Source organism: Pyrus communis, chromosome 7 (genome assembly GCF_041283825.1).
Source record: "Pyrus communis isolate YQ-2024b chromosome 7, ASM4128382v1, whole genome shotgun sequence".
Classification (NCBI taxonomy): domain Eukaryota; kingdom Viridiplantae; phylum Streptophyta; class Magnoliopsida; order Rosales; family Rosaceae; genus Pyrus; species Pyrus communis.
This window is the reverse complement of record NC_142571.1, coordinates 1,137,501-1,150,530: the sequence shown is the minus strand read 5'-3', so window position 1 is coordinate 1,150,530 and position 13,030 is coordinate 1,137,501. Positions and strand designations below refer to the sequence as shown.

The following is a 13,030-nucleotide window of genomic DNA, read 5'->3' as shown; positions in this document are numbered from 1 at the left end:
GCCCTTCTAAGAAAATTGAGATTGGCCCCTTCTGAGAAAATTATCCTTGGAAGGATGGAAACTTTGTGTAGAGTGCATCTTCACTAGGACTTTTGTTGAATCCACTACTGCTGAAGTAAGAGTCAATCTCACTGTACCAAACTTGGGTGGCTTGCTTGAGTCCTTACAGTGCTTTGTTTAATTTATACACCTTCTCTTCTTCATTTGGGGAACAATCAATTATCTGGAAAGTTGATGGAATGGTTGGGCCAGCTTATGAATTTTGTTGCACTCAGTTTGTATATTCTCTCATGCCAATCTGCTCATAATCATAAGTGAGCTTGTGGAATAAAATGTCGTCTTCGATCCAAGGGAAGTTCTAGTATTTTGGTTTATTTAGTTCAATTATCAACGATCACGTCATATTGTTTACAAATTTGGTCTGGTTAACATTAGCAAAAGAAAAAAAAAAAAAAAAAAAGGATTTTTTATTTTATTTTTAAGGCTTACTTGACTTTTAATTTACATCTTGAAGAATGATTTTATAGGTTAGTAAGTCAGTCTTGTTCATGAATTTACGGGTCTCAAATACGTATTTTGTTCGTGTGCTTATGTTCTTTTCGAAATATTTATACGAGGTACTCACAACAGGACTAACAATGCCTTGCCCCCCAAGAAATTGCCGAGATGGCAAATAACAGAAAACGAACTAACTGTATTTTATCTTAACCAACCTCACCCAATCCTAATTACCAAAACCGCCTCATAACTGAATGTTGGTGATTCTGCTAATTAAAAAAATCTAGTGGCAAAAATTAAAACTTATCTATAATTTTATCCCCCATTTGGAATGAAAAATCCCCAAAAAACCCTCATCTTCTTACCATTTCTTATTAAATAAGTAAATACAAGCAGAGCAGTACACACACACATTCTCATGCATCGTCGTCTTCCTCCCAAAGCATCAACCTTTCACTAGAATTAGTACTGCAGAATCCCTACATTCATCTTCTCCATCAAAACCCATTTCCCAGAAATCAAAACAACCCACTTCCATTCTTCAAGATTTCATCTTTGTCGTCTCCAATGGCGACTTCTTCGTCTTCCTCCTCCCACCATGATAACCCACAAAAGGTTCAATTCCCGTTGGACTCGGCCGCGTATAAAAACCTCCAAAAAATTGGCTTCGGCGGCAAGGCCGTCGTCTACAAGGCCATCTGCGTTCCCTTGAACTCTGCAATCGTCGCAATCAAGTCCGTCAACCTCAATCAATCCACGGCCGATTTCGAGGGCAAGCTACGCGGCACCAAGACCTTTTCTATTTTCCACCGCAACATTCTCAGCCACCATTGCTCCTTCACCACCGCTGACCGCCGTCTCTGGGTGGTCATGCCGTTCATGGCCTTCGGCTCTCTGCAGTCCATAATCTCCTCTGCTTTCCCGCAAGGATTACCAGAGCCCTGCATTGCTGTCGTCCTGAAAGAGACGCTAAACGCCATGTCGTATCTCCATGGCCAGGGACACGTCCACGGCGACATCAAGCCCGAAAATATCTTGGTCGACTCTGATGGGTCCGTTAAGCTCGCCGATTTTGGGGTCTCTGCTTCTTTCTACGGCGCCGATCATTCAACTGGGACAAACTACACTTCGGCAACAGCCTATAGGGTGGCGCCCAATGGAGGTGGATGCAAGGCGGATATCTTGGCATTTGGGATGACGGCGCTCGAATTGGCTGACGGTGGCTCTCCTATGTCTGGCCTGTCGCTGTTTTTGGAGTCTGAGATTCTGAAGGTCAAGAAGAGGTACCAGTTTTCTGATTGCGAAAACATCATCAAAGATTTCAAGAACAAGAAGTACTCTGTGGCTTTCCTGGACATGATGGGTCCTTGCCTTGATCAGGACCCTGCAAAGAGGCCGGCAGCAGAGACGCTGCTGAAGCACTCGTTTTTCCACAACTGCAGGGGCAAGGATTTTCTGGCAGAGACTATGCTTCGGCATTCGGAGAGTGTTGAGGAGAGGTTGAAGAAAAGAAATTGGGGTTTGGGTGACTTGTTGGACCCTAATGAAAGTGATTAGTAGGATTTTTTTTCCAGGAAATTGAATTTGCAGAGAGTTTGCTTTTTGAAAAAATTGGTGAACTTTTTGGATGCTATTTTCATGGTTTAGGAAAGAGAGAGAATTGAGATGTACTATAAAGTGTTTAGACTCTGATTACATCATATGGAATTTGTCATTTGTAAAGAAGCAAAGAATTAAAGATCATTTGATGTTGGATTGATAGTTCTTTGTTTTGTATATTGTTTCGTTCAGCGAAAGAAATTTAGGATCTTTCTGTGTAGGTCTTCATCTGAAGTTCAATTGCCAGTTAAGGGAAGGCCTTGAACTGTTTTTGACATTCTTGCTAGCTTTTAGCGATCAAGCTTATTAGCCACAACTTTATGCATAAATGATAGAGTTGAAACAGTTCGTGTCAAATTTGTATTCTCTTTTTTGGACACTTCTTGGCTCTTTCCCCGGAAGAAGTCATCCCTTGGTCTTGTAGATCACAATTTGAAATGTATGCAGAAATAACTCGTTACAAAAACAAAAAGAACAATTTCTGCACACATGAAATATTGAAATTGTGATTGGCAGGTAAGTACGACGCTATTTGCAATTGGAGGAATCGAGTAGTTGCCTTCTTTTTTTCGGTTATGAATACTAAGGTTGGCCTAGCTAAATTGCCAATTGAACCCTCGGCAATTCTGTCTTGCATATTATTTGTAGTATTCGTGTCTAAGGATATTTGGGTTACAACTGGCATGCCTGAGATCCTATTAATATAGAACAATATCTTTATCAAGCCTATATCGTCCTAGCCCTTGAGAAACTTAAGTATTTCATAAAGAATCCCTACCCGTTTGGCCTATTCTTTTCTGTTTTCAGTATTTTTTTTTGGTCTGAAGTACTGTGAGTGATGTACAAACTGAAAGTGAAATGGTCTGAAGTACAGTGAGTGATTTGCATATTCTTCGTAGTTGCTAATTTGTGTGACAGATAATTTGGACTTCAGATTTGAAAGTTTAACGTCTCTGTGTTCTTCACAGATGTGCAGATGACAAACCATCCTCTTGAGGTGACTTTGAAGGATACCGTGGAAAGTTTGAAGGAGAAAAACTTCTCGCCATGGATCAAGTGGGACTTATCGTTGTAACATCAAATCCCATTTTATCAACTACGTAAAAATTTGTTACAGAAAATAATTGGTGTTTCACAAAACTCTTGTATGAGACTTCTTTCTGGGAATTTTAATTGTACTTTGGAATTTGTTTCAATTGCGTTTTAATTACTGTGAAATATGAAGTTTGAAATTTGTATTGGATCCTGAACATTCTGAAATCCCAAGTCGAAAATGTCTAAGTAGAATCCCAACACAACCGCTCTGAGTTGGAAGACAATAAAGGCACTCAAAGCAATCCAAGTACGCCCAACGTTTGGCCTGGGCTGACTTCGACAACTTATTTGCACATTAACAAATGTTGGTGAAAAAAAAATTAACATGTTTGTTAAACTCTAATGTAACAGGTCTGTTGGGAAATTAATTTAAATTTGGAACTTTCCCACATAACCTAGTAGTCCATTTATAAATATATGCAGAAACAAACACTCCCATACACATTTTTTGTTTCCATCTTTTGCATTAGATTTTGTATAAACTGGTGTCCAAGGTCGTCAATGTGATGGCACTTTGAAGTTTCTTTGTGGCCGGCGTGGCGGCATTGACTTGGTGTCTAAGGTTGTCTGCTCCTTGGCACTGCTTCCTTTTCAGAGAGAGATGGCAAAATTTGGAAGTTATTGATCTAGCTTCCAATAGAATACATGGCACTTCTTCCTTTGGCAACATGACAGCTCTTACCTATTTTTATCTTTTGTTCAAAAATGTCAAGGGTGGAATTCCGAGCTCCGTAGGGATACTTTGCAACTCGAAGTTTTTCCTTGTATCAACTAATAACCTAACAGGAACTCCACCTAAAGTTTTAAGTACACAAACTGCATTTCTAGGTGTCCACTGGTTCTAACATCCTCCATCGTATCAATTGTATTTACTGGGAAACCTCTTTCTGCTGATGCAGTAGTTGATGACTCTTGGTTTTCAGATCCAGCTTTCTGTGAAAAATCAAAGGTTTGTACACAACATACGCTAATTTAATTTTATGACGCCGTTGAAGGCTTAAAGGAGAAGAACTTCTTCTAATCATGGAAATCGTTGTTGTTCGGCTAGTCAGCAAAATCGTCGACAATTCATGACATATCTACTTGTATCTTCTCTCATGCCATTCTGCTCATAAGTGAGCTTGTGAAATAAAATGTCGTCTTTGGTCTAAGTTGTAGTACTTAGTTTTATTTACTTTAGTTATCAACAATCACGTCGTATTGTTTACAAAATTTATTTTAAACTTTGGTCTCTCTAGTCTTGAAGAATGATTTCAATAGGTTAGTTGGTTGGTCTTGTTCCTGGAATTGGGTCTCAAATACGTATTTTGTTTGTACGCTTATATTCCTTTCGAAATATTTATACGAGGTACTCACAACAGGACTAACAATGCCTTGCCTCCCCAGACAATGTTGAGATGGCAAATAACCGAAAACGAACTAACAGAATGTTGATGATTCTGCTAATTAAAAAAATCTAGGGGCAAAAAGTAAAACTTATCTATAATTTCAACCCCAAATTGGAATATAAAATCCTCAAAATACCCTCATCTTCTTATTATATAAGCAAGTACAAGCAGAGCAGTCCACACACACACATTCTCATGCATCGTCGTCTTCCTCCTAAGGCATCGACCTTTCACTTGAAGTAGTACTGCAGAATCCCTACATTCATCTTCTCCATCAAAACCCATTTCCCAGAAATCAAAACAACCCACTTCCATTCTTCAAGATTTCATCTTTGTCGTCTCCAATGGCGACTTCTTCGTCTTCTTCCTCCCACCAAGATAACCCACAAAAGGTCCAATTCCCGTTGGACTCCGCCGCGTATGAAAACCTCCAAGAAATTGGCTCCGGCGACAAGGCCGTTGTCTACAAGGCCGTCTGCGTCCCCATGAACTCTGCAATCGTTGCAATCAAGTCCGTCGACCTCAACCAATCAACGACCGATTTTGAGAGCAAGCTACGCGACACCAAGACTCTGTCTCTTTCCCACCCCAACATTCTCAGCGACCATTGCTCCTTCACCACCGCCGAGGGCCGTCTCTGGGTGGTCATGCCGTTCATGGCTTTCGGCTCTCTGCAGTCCATAATAATCTCATCCCCTGCTTTCCCGCAAGGATTACCAGAGCCCTGCATTGCTGTCTTCCTGAAAGAGACGCTAAATGCCATGTTGTATCTCCATGGCCAGGGACAAGCCCACGGCGACATCAAGCCCGGAAACATCTTGGTTGACTCTGATGGGTCCGTCAAGCTCGCCGATTTCGGGGTCTCTGCTTCTTTCTACGGCACCGATCATTCAACTGGGACAAATGACACTTCGGCAACGCCAACTGAGACAAACGAGACTTCGGCAATGCCTGATAGGGTGGCGCCCTACGGAGATGGATGCAAGGTGGATATCTGGGCATTTGGGATCACGGCGCTGGAATTGGCTCGCGGCTGTCCTCCCCTGTCTGGCCTGCCACCGTTATTGGAGTCTCAGATTCTAAAGGTCAAGAACAGGTACCAGTTTTCTGACTATGAAAGCATCATCAAAGATTTCAAGAACAAGGAGTACTCTGTGGCTTTCAAGGACTTGGTGGGTTCTTGCCTTGATCAGGACCCGGCGAAGAGGCCGGCGGCAGAGACGCTGCTGAAGCACTCGTTTTTCAATAACTGCAGGGGCAAGGATTTTCTGCTGGAGACTGTGCTTCGGCGTTTGGAGAGCGTTGAGGAAAGGTTCAAGAAAAGAAATAGGGGTTTGGGTGACTTGTTGGGCAAGGAAGAATATGGAGGTGATCAAGCTAAAGTTGGACCCTAATGAAAGTGATCAGTAGGATTTTTTTCAGGAAATTGGATTTGCAGAGAGTTTCCTTTTTAAAAAAATTGGTGAACTTTTTTGATGCTTTTTTCATGGTTGAGGAGAGACAGTTGAGTTTTAGAGCATTAACTTTCATGTATGAGATGTGCTATAAAGTGTTTAGATTCTGATCACATCATTTGGGATTTGTCATTTGTAAAGAAGCAAAGAATTAATGATCATTTGATGTTGGATTGATAGTTCTGTGTTTTGTATATAGTTTCATTCAACAAGAGAAAATCCTAAAATTTTCGGTGTGGGTCTTCATCTGGAGTTCAAGTGTATTTCTTGCAGTCCAATTAATGCAAGGCCTTGAACTGGTTCGACATTCTTTCTAGCTGTTAGTGATCAAGCTTATTAGCCAAAACTTTATGCATAAATGATAGAGTTGAAACAATTCGTATCAAATCTGTACTCTGTTTTGGACACTTCTTGTCTCTTTCCCGGAACAAGTCGTCTCTCTGTCCCGTAAATAACAGTTTGACAAGTATGCAGAAATAACTCGTTACAAATACAAAAAGAACAATTTCTGCACACATGAAAATTGTGATTGGCAGATAAATAAGACGCTATTTGCAATTGGAGGAACCAAGTATTTGCCTTCTTTTTTTTTTTTTGGTTATGGATACTATGGTCGGCCTAGCTCAATTGCCAATTGAACCCTCGGCAATGACTATAGTCAATGTTTGCTACTTTGCCTTGTACATATACATCCCTATCTAATGTGGTCGTACTATTCTTGGTTCAACTCATAGTTCTGTTCATGTATGCTACAGATGATTCAAAGAAAACAGAACACTTGCTGTCACTAGATGGAGCAAAAGACAGGCTGCATTTGTTCTAAGCAGATTTATTGGAAGAAGGATCTTTCGATGCTGCAGTTGATGGATGTGAAGGCGTTTTTCACACAGCATCGCCTGTACTATTCTCGGCTACTGACCCACAGTTTTGTACCTTCACTTTATGCTTCATGTACTCTATCATGTGTTCCCTGTGTGGACGTGTAGAAAGAATAAGTTCAAGACAAATGATGTGGAAACCGGCATGATATTTCTGTCCATATGTCAGGCAGAACTAGTTAACACAGCCGTGAAAGGAAAGCTTAATGTTCTAAAACCATGTGTGAAATTTCCAACTGTCAAGAGAGAAGTTATGACATCATCTAGGGCTACAGTAATGATGAGCGGAAAACCTCTGACCTCTGATGTGGTTTTGGATGAGACGTGGTATTCAGATCCACTTGTTTGCGAGAAGTACAAAGTATGTATGAATGTTCCGATTCTTATTATCTTTTTTCGTTGTTAATTTGTTATATTTCCGTGTCGCGCCCAAACAAAATCTAAAGCAATCTAATCACCAAACTAGATGTCTGGGTGCAATTATAAAAGAGATGAATAATGCTTAGTATTATCTGCCCCTTTTCTTTTTGTTCTGCAGAAAAGCCTGCCAGGGAATTTGCTGAAGGAAATGAGATTGACTTAGTTACAATACATCCGAGGTTCGTGATTGGTCCACTCTTACAGCTTCAATTTTTCTTTTCCACTAATTTTTTTATTGAAGCAGTTGATTGGCTTATGTTTCATCTATTGTACAGGCACCCAACCAACTGTTTCAAACTGCAGATTCGTTGATGTAAGAGATGTTGCCTCTGCTCACATTCAGGCATTTGACATTTTCGAGGTTCTGAAGATTTTACGCGAACTTTACCCCCACTTTGCTTCTTGAAAAGCAAGTTTCATATGCAAAATACCACAAATTTGTGTAGAATTAAACGTGGTCAAATCTGTTTGAAGGTAAGTTCCTTCATAGAGTAGAAATAAATATAAGATTTGGAATTGGAAACGAAATCTGTACCAGTTAGCAATTTCTTACAATAATTACAGATGCTTGTACAAAATAACTCAATTGTGTACACCGAAGGCTCGACATTTCTATTACAAGAATTATTTCTAAGGCATGTATTATTTAATTGTTTTTGGTAATTGTTGGCAGATTTGAGATTGGCAATACTTCAGACCCAAGATATCACGTATCCTCAGAGAAAGCAAAAGGTTTGGGACTTGGTTTCCACCCATTGGAAATCACCTCTGAGGGACACTGTTGAAAGCATGAAGGAGAAGGGCTTCCTGCAGATCTGATTTATCCAACTCGGACAACAGTTCAAGTATCTTCGGCAGCGGAAGTGTGATTTCTGTTTCCTGTTTCCAAAGAGATGATGAAAGTCATCAGTATCCTGTTTCCAATGAAAATAATATGGCCTAGCAGCCATGCTCGATCCATTGAGATTCAGTTATGCGTCACTTTGATTCGTTGCTCTCCCAAAAAATAACAATGTGTTTCCTGTCAAGACTTACTTAGTTTCTTAGATTGATCGGCAGACAGCCACATAGGTGACTAGGCCTCAGTGTTCAAATTCACTACTTTAAAAGAATCTTTGTTAAAGCACCCCTAGTTAGAGCATCCCCAGCGTTGTGGGGTTTTGCTCGGGGGAAGGGGTCCAAAACAATGGCCCGAGGGCCGGTGGCTTGGCTCCAGCGTGGGGGAGCCGGATGGAAGGGGGAGGCCCGAGGGCCAGGCCCGTGAGGGATTGCCAGGCCTTGAGCCCGAGGTGGGGGTGACGCAATGCTGACGCCAGGGTGGCGTCAGCGCATTATTTAATTTTTTTTGTGTCAGGCGCGTGCACCCCACCCGCGCGTGGGGGCGCGTCGCCGACACAAAAAAAATTAAAAAAATAAAGTGTCAGTTACCGTTGGGAAGCCACGTGGCTTCCCACGGTGCGTTAGATCTTAACGGTCACTTAATGTGGACCGTTAGATCTCAACGGTAAAAAAAAAAAAGTCAGATTTAATATCCACCGTTCGATCTAAGATCAACGGTGGATATTCAAATGCTTTATAAATTAAAAAATAAATGAAAAAATAGTTTTAAAAATTTGAAAAGTTACCGTTGTGACACGTGGCACAATCTGGAGTGTTGGAATTCAAATTTTTTTATATCCAACGGCAGAGATTAATTAATTGAATAAAAATTTAAAAAAAAATTGTAAAAAATTCAAAAAAATTCAAAAAAAAATCTGAAAAAAATTGTAAAATTTTTTTTTTTTACTTTTCTATAAATACCTTCTCATTATCATCTACCTTACACAACAATTTCATATTTTCTCAACTACTTTCAATATTGTTACTTATTTGTTACATTTATTTGTTATGTTGTTTGTATTATTTATTTTTTACTTATTTTCATTAAAATTAATGTATAATATCACTTACATTAAGGAAAAAAAAAGTGTATATTTAAGGTTAAAATTATTTACTAAACTTGGAACTCTAGCCCCATGTTATGATTAACATGACATATATATATATATATGTATATATATATTTGCTAGGTATACATTTGCATGATAATTATTTATTATAATTATTTATTTGTTACTTATTTTCATTATAATTATTTATTTGTTACTTATTTTCATTATTTACTAAACTTGAAGCCTTCTTACTTATTTTCATTATATTTGTTACTTATATATATATATATATATGTATATATTTGCTAGTTACTTATTTTCATTATAATTATTTATTTGTTACTTATTTTCATTATTTACTAAACTTGAAGCCTTCTTACTTATTTTCATTATATTTGTTACTTATATATATATATGTATATATTTGCTAGTTACTTATTTTCATTATAATTATTTATTTGTATTATTTATTTGTATTATTTTGTATTATTTAATAATACTTCGGATAATGACACGTGGCACAACGAGAACGATTAAAAATCTTATCCGATATTACAATTAAAATGATTTTGTATTAATTTTATAAATAAAAAAAATACTAATATTTTATTGCCTATTGCCAGGGCTATTGAAGTGTAACGGTGGAGATGCAAATTCTATTGCCAGGGCTACTTACTGTTCATTAAGGGCAATTACTGTTCATTAGGTGGATTGAATAGTGTATTGCCAGGGGGGAGGGCTCCAACGCTGGAGTTGCTCTTAAGGAGTGTCTAAGGACGTTTCCTCACGTGTTGGGGTTTTATCTTGTCAAATCGATGTGCACTCTAGTTAATTGGTTGCTTCCCCTTGCTGTCGTAGTACATGATTGACATCTGTTTGCAGTAATGTTCTTGTGATTTAACAGAATACAGGAGTGTAACATGTTTCGTGGAGATAAAGGCGGTGGTGACTGATTTTTGGCTGCTGGAGATTAGGATTTTTACTGTTTTTTTTTTTTTTTAGTTGTCTACGGACTTAAATTTGTGTGGGCCTCCCTTTGTAGCTGGGGTTGTAGCTCTTCTTTTTGGGCTTGTCTTCTATTTTATGTAGGGGTGTGCTATCCACACACCATTTTTTACTTCTCACACACTTCTTATTAATTTATGTTCGTTGATCTTCTTCAATTCATCTGATCCGACGGTCGAAAACTAAAAAGGTGTGGGAGAAGTAAAAAGAGGTATGTGGATATCACACCCCTTTTATGTATTGCTTTGTTGTGTAGGGTTTTGTGTTTTGTTTAGGTTTAGGCCTTTCTAGCACTAATTGTAAGTTTTATTCTTGACCAAAAAATATAAAAAATATGCACAATTTTCCAAAATAAATAAATAAATAAGCTTAGAAAGGCATGAAAAAACTGGTTTGTTGAATAATTTCTGATTAGGTGTTGAAATGTTTGCAAAGTGTTTGAATTTGAAATGTCCTACCAATACTAATATTTCTTCTTCCTACATAATATTTTTCTATTTTGTTTTGTCAACATTCATAATAAACTATAATTTGCCATAACATAAGTTTTAGTGAGAGATTCTCTCTCATAGCCATTTCATGTCCCAGTGGCGTGACTTGGCAGATCCATGTTTGTCACACGTTTAAAAAACAAACCAGCTGTGTAATAAAAATTTATTACATGGTTAAATGGTTGCAAGAGAAAATTTCTCAATATTTAAAGCTGAAAACCATATCGAATGAACTGCATGTTATTTTGTTTACCAAAAGAAAAATTCCTACATGTAAATCATTAGTTAAGTTTCAGAATAACTATAAATGAAAAGTTCAAGTTCGAATTATTACTTTACTGAGCACAGGAATCTCATTTTATTGTAGCAAAAACCAGATTGTAGGGTCTTTGTCGAGACGTGTATTACTGTATAAGATATATGAGAAAAAAAAAAGGCGAAATAGTGAAATAAATAAGGGTCATATATATACGGTCCCTATGATGGTCAGTATCCTGTTTTTGCTAGAATAAAACGAGATCAGTGCTAAGAAGTTGTTGCTTTGCTTCACTACTTTTGAAGAAATCTTGGTTAAAGGACTCTTCATATTTCTTGCAAATATTTGGAATAAGTTACCCCTAACTTAGGTCTAGCTCCGGCCCAACACTTGTTTAGTCAACATTCAAAATAAACCAACACTTGTTTAGTCAACATTCAAAATAAACAATGAGAGAGGATCCTTGCCGGATTCTCTTTGTGAGGACGTACATTACGTAATTAGTTTTTGTCAAGTATTATTTATATTTAATTTTAAATAAAAAAGTTTATAATGATTTTTAACTGCACAATTTACGATAAACAAATATGATTGAAGGATCCTCAAGATTCCTCACAAACAGGATCCTCCTGAATAAACAATGACTGGCCATTACAAAAGTATTCGGAGCTGTAAAAGACAAGTTGGCAACATTGACCTTTAATTTCCAACTGACTTTTCACCATGAAAAACACAGTTCTGAACCAAATTAAGCTTAAATTCTTAGCTAGAGAGAGATTGTGAGAGAGAGAGAGATGAGTACCGGAGAATCAAAAACTGTATGTGTAACAGGAGCTTCTGGTTACATAGCGTCATGGCTCGTGAAGCTCTTACTGCAAAAGGGTTATACCGTCAAAGCCACTGTTCGCAATCCAAGTCAGTATTTCTATACTTGCTCATATATATTGTTCAACTTCCAACAATTCATTCAATAATTTCAGATTCTGGGTTTTGCATATTGTTTTGTTTACCAAAAGAAAAGTTGGGTATCCAAAATAATCATCATGCACACCTCGCCTTCTTACTTTTTTTTTTTTTACCAACGACATCTACCGTGCATCCAATTATTTTCTTTTTATTATTCTTGTTCATGTTTTTTTTCGGTGCCAATTGAAACCTCATAGCGAGTTAGTCATTGTTTGCGACTTTTCCTGCATCGTGTATTCTTAGTTGAACTCACTAGTTCTGTTTACAGATGATGCAAAGAAAACAGAACACTTGCTCTCATTAGATGGAGCAAAGGAGAGGCTTCATTTGTTCAAAGCGGATTTATTAGAAGAAGGATCATTTGACGCCGTAATTGATGGATGTGTAGGCGTTTTTCATACAGCATCGCCTGCACAATTTTCAGCCACTGACCCACAGGTCTGTCTCTTCACTTCATGCATGCATCAATAAGTGTATGGTGTGTGCGAGCTCGTGAATGCATAGAAAATCGATACACCTTCAAGAGAAATGATGTAGAAACTAGAATGATATGATTTCTTTTCTATATTTCAGGTAGAAATAATTGAGCCTGCAGTGAAAGGAACACTTAATGTTCTAAAATCATGCGCAAAATTCCCCGCTGTCAAGAGAGTGGTTATAACATCTTCTCTGGCTTCAGTAAGGTTGAGTGGAAAACCTCTGACCTCTGATGTGGTTATGGATGAAACATGGTACTCGGATCCACTTTTTTGCAAGGAGATCAAGGTACGTGCGTTCCCATACTATTGAATAATTTTGGACAGAGATAAGCTTAACACAATACAAAGCAGTATGATGAACTACAAACTCATAAGAACTTCCTTCTTCATTTGTTAAGCAATGGTATCCTCTCTCAAAAACTTTAGCTGAGGAGGCCGCCTGGAAATTTGCCAAAGGAAATGGGATTGACTTGGTAACAATACATCCAGGGTTTGTGATTGGTCCACTCTTACAGCCAAGTCTTAATCTCTCCGTCGAGTTTCTTCTGAATTTAATGAGTGGTACAATTC

The 13,030-nt window shown here is 38.1% G+C and overlaps 2 protein-coding genes and 2 pseudogenes across 3 annotated transcripts in view; all 4 read left to right on the top strand.

Moving 5' to 3' along the window:
- Positions 1-908: 908 nt before the first annotated feature.
- On the top strand, positions 909-2,259 carry LOC137733415 (serine/threonine-protein kinase BLUS1 pseudogene; annotated as a pseudogene). The gene has a single exon (XR_015964739.1). The product of XR_015964739.1 is annotated as a serine/threonine-protein kinase BLUS1 pseudogene (transcript).
- A 1,838-nt stretch (positions 2,260-4,097) lies between these two features.
- LOC137733512 (phenylacetaldehyde reductase-like) lies at positions 4,098-8,403 on the top strand (annotated as a pseudogene).
- Positions 4,768-6,213, top strand: LOC137733513 (serine/threonine-protein kinase BLUS1-like). Its single transcript, XM_068472660.2, has one exon. It carries the CDS (start codon positions 4,925-4,927, stop codon positions 5,972-5,974), a length of 1,050 nt encoding a protein of 349 aa, XP_068328761.1. The 5' UTR covers positions 4,768-4,924; the 3' UTR covers positions 5,975-6,213.
- A 3,341-nt stretch (positions 8,404-11,744) lies between the features above and the next one.
- LOC137733323 (phenylacetaldehyde reductase) overlaps positions 11,745-13,030 on the top strand; it is a 1,930-nt gene continuing 644 nt past the window's right edge. Inside the window, exons 1-4 of the mRNA XM_068472479.2 lie at positions 11,745-11,930; positions 12,250-12,419; positions 12,555-12,746; positions 12,859-13,021. Of these exons, the coding sequence (XP_068328580.2) occupies positions 11,810-11,930; positions 12,250-12,419; positions 12,555-12,746; positions 12,859-13,021 (646 nt within the window). The 5' untranslated portion in view covers positions 11,745-11,809. The remainder of the gene's footprint in view (positions 11,931-12,249; positions 12,420-12,554; positions 12,747-12,858; positions 13,022-13,030) is intronic.